This window comes from Citrus sinensis, chromosome 2 (genome assembly GCF_022201045.2).
Source record: "Citrus sinensis cultivar Valencia sweet orange chromosome 2, DVS_A1.0, whole genome shotgun sequence".
Lineage (NCBI taxonomy): Eukaryota > Viridiplantae > Streptophyta > Magnoliopsida > Sapindales > Rutaceae > Citrus > Citrus sinensis.
In genome coordinates, this window is record NC_068557.1 from 32595637 (window position 1) to 32613427 (window position 17791).

Sequence of the window (17791 nt, forward strand, 5' to 3'; positions counted from 1 at the left end):
GGGTTTATTTTATATGACTTTTTTTTTTAAATATCCAGAGGGAACGTGTAATAACTAAAAATTAATGACAAATATTAGTATGGTAACGTATTTTATGGTTTATTATTGAGGTGATAATATTTTCATCCATTATTTTTGTAAATCTACCCCTCCTAAGAAATAATTACAATAAGTTCACATCAATTTTAGAAAGTGTAAATAAAAAGAAGTTTAGAGATTTAATCAAAAGAAAATTATCAACCATTAATCCAGAAATTACACAGTTATCAAAATTACTATAAAAAATTAAATTTGTTTGATTTTTCACCCATTATTTACAATGTAGATCAATTGTACATGAAAAGATGGAATTTCTTTGTAAAATAAATACCAATATAATTTGTATTTATTTTTGTTTTGTTATTTTGTAAGGATAATTATTTCTTTCCAGTGGATGGTTGATACAACTTGCATATATGGGGTCCAAAATTGAATAAATTCAAACTTTTATAGTATTTTGTATAATGATGTAAACTTAAGTAGATGATTGATAATTTTCTATTATTTTTACAAAATGCAAATAAAGAAGAAGTTTGGAGATTTAATAAAATAAAATAAAATAAAAGAACTGAAGTATTAGCCATAAGAGCTCATATTTTTTAGGGTAATTTGTTCATTTTATATTATCATTTATTAGGGTAAAATAGTCAAATAAAACTTATGTTAAAGCAACCTTAATGATCAAAAGTACCTAAGTAAAAAAATCATAAAAATAATTTAACCAATTAATTGTCAAAAATTTTTGTTGACCTGCAGATTTTAAGAATAATGAGAACTTATTATAATTATTTTTTCTAAAAGTGAGGTGAATTTACAAAAATAGTAGGGTAGAAATTATTAAAAAAAAAACTAAATAATTATAATTATTTATTAAATTAAAATAAATAATACTTCAGGTATCAAATAATGGGGGATTAAGGGTAAAAAGAAGTTTGCCCGATTTGAAACATCAGAGGGGAAGCGGAAAATGGGCCGCCGGAGAGCCCATTAGTTTACACTTCACTCTTCTGGTGTGTTTACATTCCCGGAATAGGAATCAGAATGATGGAATCAGAATGATAAACTCATTTACTTGTTAAGTTGAAATTAGGAATGGGAATCATACGTGTGGTTCCCACGCAAAAAGGGGAGTGATTACCCAGATTGTGATTCCAGTGGAGGGAGGTTGGAATCAGAACTCCATTACCCCCAATGATGAAAGCGTCCCTATTATTTTCCAAAAATATCCTTTATTTACATTGAAAAATATAAATTAAAAAAAAAAAGTAAACGATTCAAGCACACACTCTCTCATGCACAAACCAGAAGCTTCCATCTCATCTCCCTCTGTTGCAACTTTTTCTTGTATTATTAGCGTCAATGTGCAAGTGTACACAACAAGTAATATAATGATAAGTATTCAAGACTGTCTCCATAGGGATTGATGTTATCAGACTTGCTATAACAATCTTAACAATGTAGATTGTTTCAAATTAAAATGAGACAACTACTAAAACTAATAAAATAACAAAAATGCAATAAATAAAATAAAATAAAGGAAACTCTCACAGCAAACACGAGGATAAAACCAATGAAAATGAAGTAGTTGAGTGATTCAACTCACCTAATGGTTGTAACCATTTCTTCTAATTTTGGGCTTGGTTGCTACAACATCTGCTACAGCACTGGGTATAATCCTATTGTACCCTCAGTTGTCGCATGTTGGATGTCTTATACTTTTATGCAACCTAACAGTGATCAATCGTTATGCCAACATAAGATATAACATTACACGCTTAGGCTCTAATTTCCCTACAAAATGAATCTTCATGTCTAGTTCATCACTAATTTTAGATTAAGCATGACCCATTTGGAATCAAGTAAAACTCAACTCAGGAAATCCAATCTAAAACTAAGTATTGCTATGATATGTTCCACTAAGATAGATTTTTTGTGGCTCTTTCCCAGCTTGTATCATTAAATGGGCGGTCAGCCGAAATAATGAATAAAAATAAATACTATCAAAACAAAATGCTATAGCAAACATGCAGCAACACATATATTCAGTCAATAAACCATCAAGATTGTTTATTACTCAACCACAAATAAATTTAGTTAATAATTTGTAAAAAAAAAAACATAAACAACAGAGTTTTAGCCATCAAATACATCCTCATGATTAAAGAATAAACAAGAATAAGAGGGATTGGTTTCCTGATTAATCTCTGCGTGTTCTCCTCTGATGCAGCCCTAAATCCTACTCTTTAATTCTGTTTTACTCTTTTTTTTTTCGGTTTTTCTCCTTGGTTGACAGCTCTCTTTTTTCATTTGCTTGTGTGCTTCTTTTATAGCTGAAAATTAGGGTAAACGGAAGTTTAGGGCACATATCTTTCAGATTAGGAAACCTCAAATCGTAATTTTTTAAGTATCTTGCACGAAATCTTCATATCTTCATTGTCAATGCTCCAGGATTGCTACAGCAACAGATGCTACAACAACGACTATAGCAACTGCATTGTTCCAAATTTGTTTCAATTCTTCTGTAACCAAGTTTTTTCCTTATTTTTGCAGGCCTATTGCAGTAGCATTGCTTTCTTGAAATTTGAGCTTTCGGTCACCTACAATTATGCATATGATCTAAGCACACAAATTATTCTAAATCAAAGAAAATTGATTAAAAATAAACTAAAATAGATGTTTATACAAAATATAACTAAAATGCAATAAAAACACATCATTTACTTTCCAAGTAATCATGATTTTCTGGATTCATCAGCTCACTGGCCGAATTCATCACTTGTTTTCTTCTTTCCTGTTAGCTCATTGGCCGGAATCATCAGCTCGTCACTGACCAGCAACTTCTGCTCGGTTTCTCTTGGATTCGTCAACCTGGTTCTCTTGCGTCACTCACCAGTCTAATTCGTCGCTGGTTGCTGATCGGTTTCTCTCAGATTCGTCTCTGACATGCGACTTTCTCCATTATTCCAAGTGTTTTTTCCTTTTTTATTTGTTTTATATTTGTATCATCGTTGTAGGAACCTATGTTGTATTGAAAATTGTTCTGAATTTATATATGCATTTTATGTATCTTTATTGTTCTTACTTCAATTTATTTATTTATTTGTCTATTTATAAAATATTATTATTATTGTTGTTGTTATTGTTGTTGTTGTTATTATTATTATTAAATAATAACAAGCACAATATCAAGAGCAATACTTAACAAAAGGGTATTTTAATAAATTATGATATTTTATTCTAATTTCAAGACAAAGTAAACAAATCAATGGAAGTGAATCTAATTCCGATTCCAAATCTTACTGCTCAAATAAACAAGTTATTCTGATTCCTATTCATGATTCTCATTTCAGCCCATTTCGATTTCAAGTCATTCCGATTTCAACCCATTCCAATTAGTGAACGCACCATTACTGATTAAGAGGTCAAATTGTTGCCATCTTAATTAGGGGTTTGACATCTTGGGCAAAAAAACGACAGCAATCCAACAAAAATTGACCGCACGTACATTTAATTTTCCAAGTTTTGATAATAATTATATATGTCAAGAAGATTCAAGAGCAGGGTACCTGGTTTGATCAATGACAGCCACATAATTTAATTTAAGAGCACAGATGTAATAAAAAAACAAAAAAAAATCTCAATTTAATCAAATTCCCAAAGCACTCCTTATCATTATCCTCAAGGGTGGTTGAAACAAACCCATTATTAATTTTAATGAAATACGTGCATTTATTATGCATGCCCCTGGGTAGTTATCTTATCCTGAAAAATACATAAGGCCAATCAATAATTCAATTTTTCTTCACTTGATCAGCTTTTAAGGCCGTTCCCATTTAACATTTTGCTTTTTAGCCATATTGAGGAGTACAATTCTGCAAGAATCAGAATCAATTAATCTTATGTAGAAAGCCACTCAACATTATTGATTATTGAACCAATATGACGTCGAAGAGGCAAATTAATTAAGGGGAAGGGGAAAGGGAAAGGGAAAGAGGCCATGCCCACTCCCAATGCTTTCTCTAACACGCAACTCAATTATGTATGTATGTATTTTATTATTATGAGAAATGATCGAGAGAGAATGTCATATTCACGTACACGGAAGTGGACAAATAACCACTCCAAAATTTAAGTGGCCTATCTCCGCATTCCATATACCCATTTCAAGATGGCCATTAATACAAGCAAGCATTATTTCATCATAATTAATATAATTAATTTTGCAAGCCAATCATTTTTTCTTTTTCATTTTTGCTTAATTCGTGAAACCACTAATCACGCAGTTTTGTCGTTAACTATCATGGGTCTATATAAATGCACAAAAGCTTTAATTAAGCTTCAGAAAGAGAGTAAACAAAAAGAGAGAGAGAATGGCTCTGAGGTGGGTTCTTCATACAGCATGTCATGTACTAGGGCATCAAAACGACAACAAAATAGAGTGTAACGGTGTTGTGGGATACCAAAACGATCATCATCACCAAGTTCAAGTAAATGGAGTCTCATCAGATTCAAAGGTCAGCGATGGATTATCACAAAGTGTTGAAGCTTGTGCTTCTGGGTTTCAACTGCCGCTTCATTATCCTCGATACTCGAAGGCTGATTATGAGAAGATGGAGGACTGGAAGCTTGACATGCTTCTCAGAGAATATGGCCTATGTTTCCAGGGGACTCCTGATGAAAAGAGAGCATTCGCAATGGGAGCATTTTTATGGCCAGATCAATATTGACTTATAACCAGCTCTAGGTTTTGATTTGAGATATCCTTACAGTACTATTGTCGCTTAATTATATTAATCACGCATGTGTTTATACTTTATCATAAGGCGCATATGGTTTTGTTATTCTTGTTTATGTAACATGGTCTTTCTCTTAAATAAAAAAGTAACTTACTTGACGGGAGGGGAAAAAAAAAAAAACTAGTTGTACTTATATTACTTTTTCTGTAATATGTGTGTATGGCTGTATGCAAGTGTACGTCTATATATATACACGCTCCTTCTTATGTTATAAGTTTTAGCCCTGATTTCTGGTTTCAAGGCATCATATGATTTAAATGAATTTAGATTAATTAAGTTAAAAGCATTTTTGTGAAGAAGATCATGTTTTAGTAGACATCTTAAAATTTTATCTCAAAATTTCGTAATGTTCATAAAGTAGAGAGTAAAACTATGTAATTAATTAATTCACCTAAAAGAAAAATTATCAATTACTTAATGAATAACATATCACATATCATATCCTTTGACATGAAACTTCATATAAAATTTTTAAAAATACGTAACAATATTATTTCTCTTTTGCCAGCGATACATATGATAAATATTAATTAGTGGTGTGTAAATGTTAACTAAGAAATTAATGCCTCGCAGCATGCTCTAGTCAAAGTTCATTGAAAATAATAATTAATAATAATGCTTTGCTTTTACACAAGCAATTTGTAGTGCTCCTTGTTTATTCACTTGAAAGAATTATAGATTCAAATTCAGTGATCGATTGGCGAAAAAGTGTGATCTGAATTGAAGTTAAGTATTCGAATGGTTATTGATGTACTAGCTAGAAACATCAGAAGTAAGCATGCAGAATATCTATTAAATTATAATTTCGTCAAAAGATTAATACCATTTCGTTTTCATTTATTATTATTTTTGAATCAACATTATTATTATGTCTTTTCGTGTCGAAATTTTGTATACTACTAATATATTTAAATATTTTTTTCGTCAATAATACCATAGTGTGCTAGCATGAAAATGACATGGACATTAGTCAATGGAGTGCACATGTAAAATTATTCCCGGTTTTTCAAGAAGTTTATTAATTGTATAGTCCTAGCCAGCTATGGCAAACAAAAATTTACCGAATAAATTAAATTCAACAATTAATTGGGATGGTTTTGTTTCTTTCTTGATCCTACTAGTGTAGTTTAATTTAATGACATTACGTACATCAGCAGTTTCTTGACAAAGAAGAAAGCTAACCTGGATTAGCTTGGTTTGCTTGAAAATTGAACCGGAAGAATTTTGCTTGTATTGCAGGGTACTGCGTGTACGGCAGACAAGAGCCCCTGTTTGAGGGGGCGCAAAGAAATTTGGTAGTAAAAACAAGTTCAAAGTTGCTTGTTTTTGCCGCTTTTTAACATTTCATACATCTAAAGAATTCTCTATACGTATCGATCGTATAGCTTTTAATTAACGGGAATGTATTATATATAATATTGGGCCGAAGCTTGCAACAGAAGGAACAAAATCGTGCAACACACGATGCACAAAACAAAGCTCAATTCATATCTCTCATTAAAGGAGTGGAGCCCACAAATAATTAATTCCCAGGGTCAATTTGGGTTTGTAGGCTCAGTTTACTGTGGGATTGATTGGGGATTTGTGGTGGAGACTGGAGAACACCGAACAATAACAAGAACAGCTAGAAACTTCTATAAGGATTGATTGAGCGCAGGGTTAAATTTGCTGTAGAATGGTTTTTCATATTGACAGCAGGAAAGTAAATCCCTTGATTTTCTTTCTGGCCACAATTCTTGTCCGAGTTCCACACGTCATGGTGGAAAGAAAATCAGTAAGGCCATATCTGTAATTTCATGTATAGCCCATGAAACTGTAGTAGGCTCTCATTTCAGGGCAATAAGATTATATAAATAAATAAAGAGGGTGCCTCCGTGTCATTTGCACCCGAAACACCGAAGGCAAAGACACCGACCCAGTTGAAAGCACTTGTAAGAGAAGTTACCCTTTTTTCACTCTCGCACACAAATTAAACAAGATAACCAAAAGTCCCAAGACCGAGATATGGATGAATTCAAGGAGTTGGAGCTTCAAGCTTTTGACGAGCACAGCCTGAAGTTGAACAAGAGCCGCTTCCTTAAAAGGCGTGTGCAACTTGTTGTCTCAGTCTCCATATTTTCTCTGATTCTTTGCTACTCCGCAGGCTTTCCTCAATCCTCCAATGTCTGTTTCTCCACGTTCCTTTTCTCATTCTTCACCCACACTCTCGAGAGGAAGTACGTGTTCCTCATTTGCAATGGAATCCTTGCTCTTCTTGCGAAAACCAGCTTGGTCTCTTGCAGCACTTCGACACCAGCGTCGGCTTACGTCGCTGGTGATGATGGTGACGATTCTCAGCGTCTTTCGGCTTCCGATTTATTGCGAGAGGTGGAAGCATCCGTTGATGTTAATAACGAACTTCCTCCCGCGGCAAATGGTGCACTTGTAGCTGAACAAGAACAAGAAGAAAGCGAATTGTTTGCAGAAGAAGTAATACAAGAGAAACAAAAAGAACAAGTCCAAGTCACAGAAGGCACTCAAGTTTCGATGCCAGAAGATGAAGAACCTGTGGTACCAGAAGAAGGGGCAAAAGCACAAGCAGTATATGAACCAACTACGGATGAGTTAAACAAGAAAATTGAAGAGTTTATAAGGAAAATGAAGGAAGAAATCAGGATTGAAGCTCAACAACAGCTTATTGCAGTATAATTTTCATTAATCTAAAATCAACAATTGCCAATCTGCTTTCTTTCCTTGTTTAAGATGACTAATTAGTAGTTACGCCTTCATGTTTTTATCTTATAATTAGTCCTTTCTGCTGTTGTTTGTTTGTAGAGTTTTGATCCCTTCTTCTATGTCATCTTTTTGGAAAGTTTAATGTGGATGCCGTGTACACATTTCTTTCATGCTATATTTCTAGCTAGTTTAATTAGCACTTCTTTAATAATTGTCTGTTCTTTTATTTCAATTATGTTAGCTAGATTACCGTATCTGTAAGGTAGCATTCTCCCGATACTTGATTTCCTTGAATTGCAGTGAGAATAAAATTATACCTACTGTTACTTTTGGATGATTCGCGGCTTGAATTTTATGGAAAATACTAGAAAGAACGGCTTTACAAGTTAAAAAAGAAAAAAGAAAAAAAAAGTGAAGATCTGTTTACTACGATTCAATTATAATAACTAATTGGTCAAATCATTGTATTTTCACACAGAAGGTCAGGATGAAAACTAGTGTAATAAAGATACATTTTCAAAGAAATATACCAGTGCAAAGAATATCCCCACTAACAAATATTGTTGTGCACATACATGATTTGAGCTTAATTGGACATATCTTTCATGTCATTCTTAATTTGATTCTTCCAACAGATGTTGTGATGAATTTTCTATTAAGATCGGTAGATTATAGCATGGAATCCTCCAGATCTAAACCTCAAACTTGAGAGGAAACCACCCTATAATACATGAAAGAAGAAAAAAAAAAATTGATAGATTCCGAATGAATTAGAAAAGAAAAAGTTCGTTTGACAGTGGCAAAAATGAGAACAAATCTTTATATGAAGTCATAAATCTTTTTCAAATGAATGATTTTGTAAGACCCACAAAGATATGCACCCATTGGAAATTATAAAGGAGAACCAGATTCTAAAGCCTATGCAAATTTCCATGATTTGCGAATATCATAATCAGGTATTAAAACCTCTTAAACCAGCTTTAATACACCCCTTTCGTTAAACCAACATACCTTTAATACACCTCTAATCCATGGACCAAAAAAATATAATTATACCAAATGACCCTGGCCGACTTTCCATATGCTTCCATTTCCATGAAGCCAAACACGCCCCTATGGCCCTCTCATGAACACGGAACACCACAAGCTTTTGCTCATAATGCAATTTTATTGTAGCCGCCCGACGCTTTAGCAAAATGTGGGCCCATCCCAGGTTTCTTTAGTTTCGAGCCTGGGACAGAGATATTAACAAAAGCTTGTTCGAGATACACAAAATATGATCATGGTCACGGACACCAAAAAAATTCAATTATAGAAGCATAATGCAAATTTTGAGAATGACAGTTTTTGGCAAAGCTAAAACGACAATCAACATTATATATTTAACAGCAGGTAAGTATTGCCATTTGTCATGAACCACTTTGTACAGAATGAAAACCGACCAGTCGATGAGGTTCTTACACTTATGTGGCTAGAACTTTGCAGCTTTTTTTATTGATCTCTTTTGACAAAATTTAATTTACAAATATGAGGGACATTGGTCATGGACATTTTATTAGGGAGAGACCCTCTTCTGAATGAAAAATGAAGAGTATTGCGATTGAATCCATATCATATCAAATGCATGGACCTGTCTATGGTGCGGACTCTGTAACTAACATCTCCCACCATCCGATTTCTATTGTTTAATTTCTCACTCCACCTTCAACCACATCCAACGGCTGATGCTGCAGTCTGTAACTTACAGATTCTGTAAGCCAGCAAAGTCCCAAATGCATACCTGCAAAGTTGCAGGGAGTTATGGAGGGGAGAAATGTAGAAAGGCTTCATAACCGCCAACTTGGAGAAACAAGTTCCATCCTGTCTGCAAATGGTGACAATTAAATTATTCAACTATGCAACACTTGAAAAAGAAAAGTGTTCAATCTTAAAAAGTAATGTAATGCTGATAGTACAAATATCAGTACAATTTTGCCCAAAACTTTAGGACTATGAAATTTGAAAATCATTCAGGTGGGTGAAAGCTAATCACCTTCTCTTTTTCTTTTTTCAGATTAGGGTAAAAGCTAATCACTCGGTAACGCTGAAATATGTCAGTGAAAATTTCATTTTGGTCCGTATGTCATGCCTTATTGCCATTCAATTTTTTGTTCCTGCAGATTCATAATTCAGTACCAAATGGCTCAAGTTGGTAAAACTGAAACTTGTATGGAGTTAAATTATTCATAAAAATGGCAACGACTATTACCAAGTCAAAATGCCAAGCTGCTCCTCTATCAATTTGATCCTCAAGTTCATTTGGACAAAAAACCTGTAAACATGGTGAAAGCCTGCATCATAAAAGCTCAAGTGAAAAAATACTTGCGTATAAATTTACAAAAGGTTGTGTAGCACATCCATCAGAAATTTTTTCCCAAGTTTTTAAAAGAATAAAGTTGTACTTGCTGTTAGCCTTGACCTTTAGAAACAGTAGACTATCTATAGCTGCCTGACTTCAACACTCTACAAAGGCAAAGAACAGTACCTCCATGTAATTACTATACTAACTAAAGTGAGTTGTGCCCATACTATCTTACCATTAATTCCACATCCAGAATACAGTGCAGCATCCTTAAAGTAATATACATCCACAGAGATCATGGAGCCACTCCACAATGTGCAGGATGTATAATATTTGACAGATAATTCTTGAAACAAATTATGAAAAAGAAAGTAATACATGATTACTTGCTGGACATTCCTTTATTCAACTTTCATCTGCTTCCCCTTTGAATCAAAGCAAGTAGCTTTTGTACAATCAACTCCTGGACCACTACATTTAGGTTCTCCACATGAACAGAATGGAAGCATAATGAAGTATGCATGAAATATCATTATACTTTAAAACATTATCCAACCACATACTAAAAGCTGGTAAAATCAAAAGCACAAGAGCATAATGAATTAAATTAACTACTCTTCATTAATCCAAAAACATATCTAGAAACACGCATTAGAAATTTACAGAGTGCACCACCTTAATAGAGACCTATCCCAATGCAACAACCTTTGCAGCCTCTACTACCCTTTCTTGATAGAAACCAGAATAGCCGGTTGGCAGCAGGACGATAATACAGTCTACTACTTCCTTCTATGTAGCTCCTCCCAATATATACATGTGTCTGCTTGAAACAAACTATGAGAATGCACACTCATTCTAGCCCTGCTGGCATCGCCAGATAACATTTTCATTTAACCATCTAAGTTTTTTCACCCATTGGGTGATCACTTATCTATTTGCAACCATCCACACTTTCCATTGCTATAAAATCAATCAGTTGGTGAAAGAGTAAAATCCATAGCAATTCCATCACTCTCTGGCATATCTCTAACCTCATTAAGAAGTCTTGTAAGCTCTTTTGTTAATTCTTTACGAATATAATCAGACCTCTCTTTTGTAATTGATGATTCTGCAAATAGTCTTTCAGTAAGGGAATGAAATTCTTGAATCCATTCTTCGTTCTGCTGAGCATCATGATCATAAAAAAAGGCTAAAGAGCTTTCACGCAGCCATCTACTAGGAAAGTATTTCTCGGGAAGTTGGAAGTAGTTCTTTGTAATGAAAACACGAAAAGCATGTCTGCAGGGTATCCCTGAAGACTCAAATTCCTTACAAGAACAATGAAGCTGTTCATCATCTGGTATCCATATAACACGACGTTCTCCATCCATCTTCTTGAAATGGTGCACAAGATATGTTCCATTAGCCAATTCAGATGCACTATACTGCATAGCTAGAACCAGTTCACGTTGAAAAGCATTGAAGGCAAAAGGTGTAAGAGTCCTACGAGCTTGCTCTTCAATGGGGATGCATGTTTTCATATGCATGTACTGCATCTCTTGACGTGGCTGGTTTTGTAGATTGGAAAAGATACCAACCTGCAAGAATTCCAAGAAAAACTATAAACAATCTACACATGAAAATCAATTCAAGCATTGCCCAAAAAAATAAAGAAAATGATATACCTGCTCAAAAAAGCTACGTAAACATGTTTGAGCAGCAAAAATTCTTTTCAAGAATGCATCTACAGACTTTAAATAAGCTGGTGTTGCCATCCGAGCAAGAAAATAGCCTCTTATGTAGGAAAGTGCCCAAGATGTCCGGATAGAATAAAGTAAAGCAATGTGCCTATCTGAACCAAGTCCAAACATGGAAACCATTTGACTCCATTGGAGTTCAAAATCTTCTGTACTCTCCACATGGCATAATGCATCAAACTCAGATTTGAATTCTGAAAACTGAGATCCCAGCAAGAGCGAGAACCAGCCAGATAACTTGGGGAGAATATTACATACAGATATTACATGTCTAGTGTTCGGTAATGCACTTCTTATAGCATCTCCAAGCCCTGGATCAAGATCAGTTAGAATTGTCTTCGGACATCTTCCTTTCATAAAATGAACAAAGGTCTGCAACAAAAAGCGAAGATATAAAATTGCTAAATGAAAGATATTTGAAGAAACGTTTAGTTTAAAAGACTTTGGCAGTAAACCTGCAAGGCCCAAGCAAAGGAACGGAGTGTTTCATCCTGCAACAGAGCTACCCCAAACAATATTGTTCTTCCGTTGCTGTCAATCCCAAGCCAAGCTCCAAAAATCAGACCATAAGTTATAGACCTATAAGTTGTGTCAAAATAAACCACATCACCTAACATGGCATATGCATGAATAGAGCCAGGAAAAGACCAGGCAATGTTCTCAACTTTATTGTTCTCATCGACTGTAAAATCATAAACAAAGTATTCATCAGTCTCGTTTGTAGCCTTGCAGATGTCTAGTAGTTCCATTGTGTCAGTCTCTCTTTTCTCAGTAAGTAAAGCATCATTTTCTTGAACAGCTCTTCTACGGTTTTGAACAAAGTTCCTAACATCCCTTTCCAGGAAAGGCAACTGTCCACCTTGAATCCCTTTCTCCAACTCCAACACCTTTACTATACGATGTATTGGAAACCCAGCTTTGGAAAGTAATAGAATTCTCTCTTGATCGGCCTCCTGAATCTTCCTATAAGCAGGCAAGAATCTCACTTGGTCGCTTTCCAAAAGTTCATGATTATGAACATTACTAAATTGCACAACAAACCATTGAGAAACTCCTTCAACTACTTCCTTCGACAAGTACATCTTTGCATCACATCCACACCGCACGGACTTCCTATCCCTATGGTGTTCACCACCAGGCTTCTTCCTCATAGGAGCAAACCCCGAACGATAACAAACAAAATCACGTTTATATACACCCAATTGGGGGCTCAATCTTGACCTTTCTTTCCTAACAGAGAATCCACTTTTTCTAGCAAAATTACCATAATACTCAAATGCATCATCATCACTCTTAAACACCATTCCTACGTAGGGCGCAACCATAGATTCATTCAATGAATTTTCATCATTTTTAGCCAATTGAGATGCTACTGATGTCTCTTCAGAATCTCCTTCATGAGAAACATAACATTTCCAATCGCCACATGGACATTGTTGCCTCCTCATCCATATATTTTTTGAAGTTAGCAATGCCATTAAATAACACTATATGTACACCTCTTTACAACCAAAGAAACTCAAATATCGAAGTCCCCCACTAGCATGCACTATAAACCCTTGAAAACCAAAAATTAAATTAAATTAAATTAAGAAGAATACATTGAAAAGGGTTTATTTGTTCTATCAAATAATTAACTTTATGCATATCCATTAGAGCTAAGAGTTATATATGCAACTAGGGATCAAATTTAATTGAGTTTTGTGTTGAAAATTACAGTAAAATAAAAACAAAGAGAGAAAAAATAAAAATAAAAAGAACAAAGAAAGGGATTAAGCTTTAATAAGATGAAGGTTTGCAAGATCCAGATTATATGAAATAACCAGCAGATAAAGGAAAAAACTACTTACCAGTGAAAGAGATGGAAGGGCTTAAACCCTCGCTCTTGCAGTCTTGCTGTGCTTCTACTTCAGCTCGTAAGTTTCTTTGTTTTTGGGGATAATTATTTCCGGTTCCCTGACTTTTAAACAAATTCCATATAAATCATATAACTTGAATTTTTCACAGGTTAATAAGCCATCAATCAAATCAATTACATAATATACGTAGTTAACTGTTGTTATACTTTAAATATTTTAAACAAATAAATAAAATTCTTGAGTAAGTCGGCTTTAAATCATAGATTTGTAACTCATTGGTAACTCATGTGTCCAATAGATTGATATAATTCTTGGGCGTATGAGTTCAAGTCCCAATAATTGTTGGGACTCAACTCCCTTTTGATAGAGGTTTATTTGACTCCCCGTTTTAGGGGTATAATAGATTTCCCTCTCGTATTAAAGTGAGAGTTGTTGTTCGGGCTGTGTCATCTTAGAATTATAAAGGAGAGTTCTGATTGATGTCTGGTTGTAAAATATTAGTAAATTTCTTATTGTAACATATCAGTATATAAAAAATAATAATAATTTTTTTTAATAATTCTAATGCATGGAATTCAATGCTTCTGCTAAGTTGGATTACAGGCTAGCGATTAAATAGTTACAATACAAAGATTAAAAAGCTTGATATACAAATGGTAATTTTCCTCATTTATTCATTCTAATGATCTTCTAGTTACACAAGAGTGAGTATCAATTGATATACCGGGGTTTATTGAATAATCAATGCCTAACAGCTAGAGAGAATTCTTTGAGGTTAGTTTCAAATAAATTTATATAATATTATCTGTATATTGTGTACTATACTTCGTATGATGTTGTATCTTAATGGTGGCTTTTGAGGGTTGAAGGAATTAAATGCAGTTGGATGTTATTACCCATTGAGTAATACTTTTCACACCCCTTTAATATCTTTATAAAACTTTATTTTTTTAATCATAATTTTATTGTCGGGAGAACAAATCATGAATCCTAAGGTCCTAGCTGTCTTTAAATGATTAAATCCTAATATATGATATAAATATTTTTTTATGGATTCATAATAAGCTTGAATTGGTGAAGAAGCAAATTACTTATGAAATAGTATGTTTACTATTGTGATATGATTGTGAAGTATCTTAAGTGCTCTTTATCTTATTTCTCATTCTCTGAGCTGAATGTGATTACAAATGATGATTACTACTTATACTTAATGAAGCATATCAAATGGTCGTGCATTTAGCAACACACTTTTCGAATTTTAAGGTGTTGTGAACATGACATTTTATAAATTGACTAGTGTAATGCACAACTCATAATATATTTGAAGAGGTGTGAGACGCGCACACTACAAATTATGTATCTACGTTTGTAATTCACTTCCTAAAGTTATTAGTGTGAAACACATAATATTTTTATCAACTGAGGAATAAATATATCTCGCAACATTTATAAATTAATTAATTTATTCTAGATGGTAGTAAAATTCAATTAACACTATTAGAATGCTTTGACATAATTTTCATCAAAGAAATAGCTAAAAATATAAAATGGTGTGGTTTTGTTGGAGTTTTAAAAGGATGTTAGGAGCTGCACTCAAACCCATTTCGTTTACGGGTTGGGCCAGCTTGTCCATTCAACTGCCTGAGGTCCAAAATTGTTGGGTTTTCTCTGGGGTGGCCCACTCTTGAATTTCAAAGGAAAAGAAAAGTTTTGAGTGAGAAAAAAACCTGAATATCCTGATTTCGTGGTCGTATGTATCGGGTTTATATTGACTTGATATTAGCCCGCCTAATAAATAATTGAAACATCATGTTACAAAATGTTGAATTCTCCCATATTCATACTCATGCCACTTCTTGGTATATATCGATTTGACATTCATACAAACTCCTAAATTATAGCAAAACTTCCCCTCCAACTTGATTACAGTGCCGCAGAATCTTTAATTTACATGGCTCAGTAAATGGGAAAGATCAGCAAGGAAGATGTTTCGCTCTCGACGGCTTAATGCAGATCAATCAGGAACTTTGATAGCTGCGCATGATATAAAAGTCATCACAACCATGTATTTCCAAAAAGCTATCACAGTCATCTTAATCACAAATCAAACTGAAAACATCTCGATAGCGTTTATCTTGATTAATGAGGTGTCATTATGAATAATAAGGGACTTTTAATTTCGCTATCCATTCACAGAAGATATATTTGCAGATTTCAGTGGAACTTATATGAAGTTTCAATTGATGTCGAAAATTTCATCTTACGTTGGTCTCATGTTTGATATGATCAATAAACTGTCGATAAAACTATGAAAACAAGATAACATATTGGTATTGACGAATAGTCTAGTGTTTTGACAATATGTTATAAGAAGGCAAGTGAAGTAAAGATGTATACAGATGGAGGCCAATAGTTAAAGAGCATCAAACATATTTAATTTCGTGAGCCTATATGTATATACATGTATGTTTCTGAGATTGAGATTGAGAGATGGATCAACCCCATTTATTAATTTATTGATACTTGTTAGTGTTAGCGTGGCCCATTAATGCTCTGATCGCCCTGCTCCTGCCACATAATCTAGGAGTCCTTCACCAGCCCGTTCACCATGAGCTTCGTTTGCCAGCTGAGAAAGGCCACCAAAGGCGATTATTAACAGCAAGAACACTGTGGTTGATGCGATAAGAGGCCAAAAATATGCCAGAATGGTGAGCATACGGGGGGCACCATATGACAATAACCCAAGAATTAATGAAACAACTACAGCTACACTAAATTGGTATCTGTATTGCATAAGCTTTGGCGTAATATCCATGGTTTAGAAGAGTATTACAACAGCTCAATACTGAAATGTGATTATCATCAGCCCTCTCTCTCTCTCCCTCTCTTTAAATAGTACCACCTTTTGTGTATATATATATTGTTCAAAGCTTGCTTTGTCGTTCTCTCTAAAAGTTTCCTAAGTGGATTCCTCCTGTTTCCTAAACAATCCACCCTCTAGTTTTGTCCATGTTTCTCTAATTACTGAAATACCCTTCTTCTTCTGGCAAGCCAAGGTTGAAGTTGCTAGATATCAACTACCACGCAGAGTTGAAGTCGTTGCGATAAATGATACAATTTGTGTTTTGGAACTGCATTTTCTTTGTTTCAAAACAAAATTTGGGCAGGCGGCGGTGAGCATTTTTGGTGCAATGGCAGAATAGTCATTGCAAGTAAGACCGATGGAATGTTTTGGTATATATTCTTGAATTGATCGGCTACTTTTCCATTTTTCATGCGACGAAGAGGAAGGAAAGGCATAACTTCTTTTGTCTTCATTCTTCAATGTGTGCGCTTTATGAGTTTCATCAACAGATTGGCTAATCGGTGGGTGAAGAAAATGTGAGTCATCTTATTCTTTTATATGTTAAAGCTATGGAAAGTATAACTTTGCGGGAAGATTTCTGATCCCATTAATTTATTTCTTATTCTTCCACTTGTGGATTTTTTGACTTTACTAAGTTCTTGAAACTTGAAAGATAATTTCGAAGAAGAGTGAAGCTACGGGCTCTCTCTCTCTCTTTTCTTTTAACACTGAGATATAAATATTACAAATCAGAAATTTATTCTAATGAAAAATTACATCAAGTATGTTATGATATAATCTAAAATTCTAAACCCATGAATCTGAAAGAAAAATCTACTCCATCCATGTCATTGGGAACCTCGCTACCATTACTCAATTTTCTAATGCTACAGTGAAGTGTGGTCAGGAATTTTATGAAGTGCTTTAAGTTTTAGTTATGCCCTCTCTTTTAATAAAATAAAAAATTGGACCAACTGTTCTTTGTTGGACTGTGTGATCCACTGGAGCCCAACAGTTTAGAGAACTACTAGGCTCAGCCATAAATGGGCCCTTCAGCTGGCAGCAACCCATAACTGAGAGTTTATTTGAAACCAATATACACAGAACACCATTTTGGGGACGATTTTGAGGGCACGACAGAAAATGTCCGGGCGTGGCTGAAATAACCTAATGCATTAAGGTACTTTTTACGATTGAGGTGATATAACTCTTAAGATACAGTTGTTGTGAAAAAATAGTTGTAATTATGAAATAAAAATTAATAATATGTAGTAAATATAAATTTTAACAAAATTATTAAAAATATAATAAAATTTTTATCATACAAATGAAAAATCATATCAACATAACATCCAACTTGTAGCAGTTAGTGTTTATCAAACACTTTACTACTGTATTTTTTAAACTATAACTGTCCAATTTTAATCTTAAATGCACCTTAAGGATGAAACTTTCGAGTA

General features: G+C 34.0%; 2 protein-coding genes across 7 annotated transcripts; one reads left to right on the top strand and one right to left on the bottom strand.

Moving 5' to 3' along the window:
- Nucleotides 1-6839: 6839 nt before the first annotated feature.
- LOC102615451 (uncharacterized) lies at nucleotides 6840-7523 on the top strand. Its single transcript, XM_052435012.1, has one exon. It carries the CDS (start codon nucleotides 6840-6842, stop codon nucleotides 7521-7523), a length of 684 nt encoding a protein of 227 aa, XP_052290972.1.
- Nucleotides 7524-8916: 1393 nt separating this feature from the next.
- LOC102614770 (putative protein FAR1-RELATED SEQUENCE 10) lies at nucleotides 8917-13669 on the bottom strand. Of its 6 annotated transcripts, none has more exons than XR_008052259.1 (7): nucleotides 13478-13669; nucleotides 12083-13176; nucleotides 11556-11999; nucleotides 10567-11468; nucleotides 9799-9861; nucleotides 9583-9703; nucleotides 8917-9414 (listed from the first exon to the last, which is right to left on the bottom strand). XR_008052259.1 is itself a non-coding variant. In XM_006467223.4 (4 exons), the coding sequence occupies exons 2-4, from the start codon at nucleotides 13103-13105 to the stop codon at nucleotides 10860-10862; spliced, it is 2076 nt and encodes a 691-aa protein (XP_006467286.2). In that variant the 5' UTR covers nucleotides 13106-13185; nucleotides 13478-13669; the 3' UTR covers nucleotides 9798-10859. The 6 variants fall into 6 exon arrangements, 1 of the variants encoding a protein (XP_006467286.2); XR_369457.3 differs by having other exon boundaries at nucleotides 12083-13185; XR_369458.3 differs by having other exon boundaries at nucleotides 9799-9880; nucleotides 12083-13185.
- Between the last annotated feature and the right edge of the window lie 4122 nt (nucleotides 13670-17791).

Coding starts and splice junctions, on each gene's coding strand:
- LOC102614770 (XM_006467223.4), bottom strand. CDS start 13,105: ATGGCATTGCTAACTTCAAAAAATATATGGATGAGGAGGCAACAATGT. Junction 12,000..12,082: donor CCTTTGCTTGGGCCTTGCAG/GTTTACTGCCAA, acceptor TTTTTGTTGCAG/ACCTTTGTTCATTTTATGAA. Junction 11,469..11,555: donor TACGTAGCTTTTTTGAGCAG/GTATATCATTTT, acceptor GAATTCTTGCAG/GTTGGTATCTTTTCCAATCT.
- LOC102615451 (XM_052435012.1), top strand. CDS start 6,840: ATGGATGAATTCAAGGAGTTGGAGCTTCAAGCTTTTGACGAGCACAGC.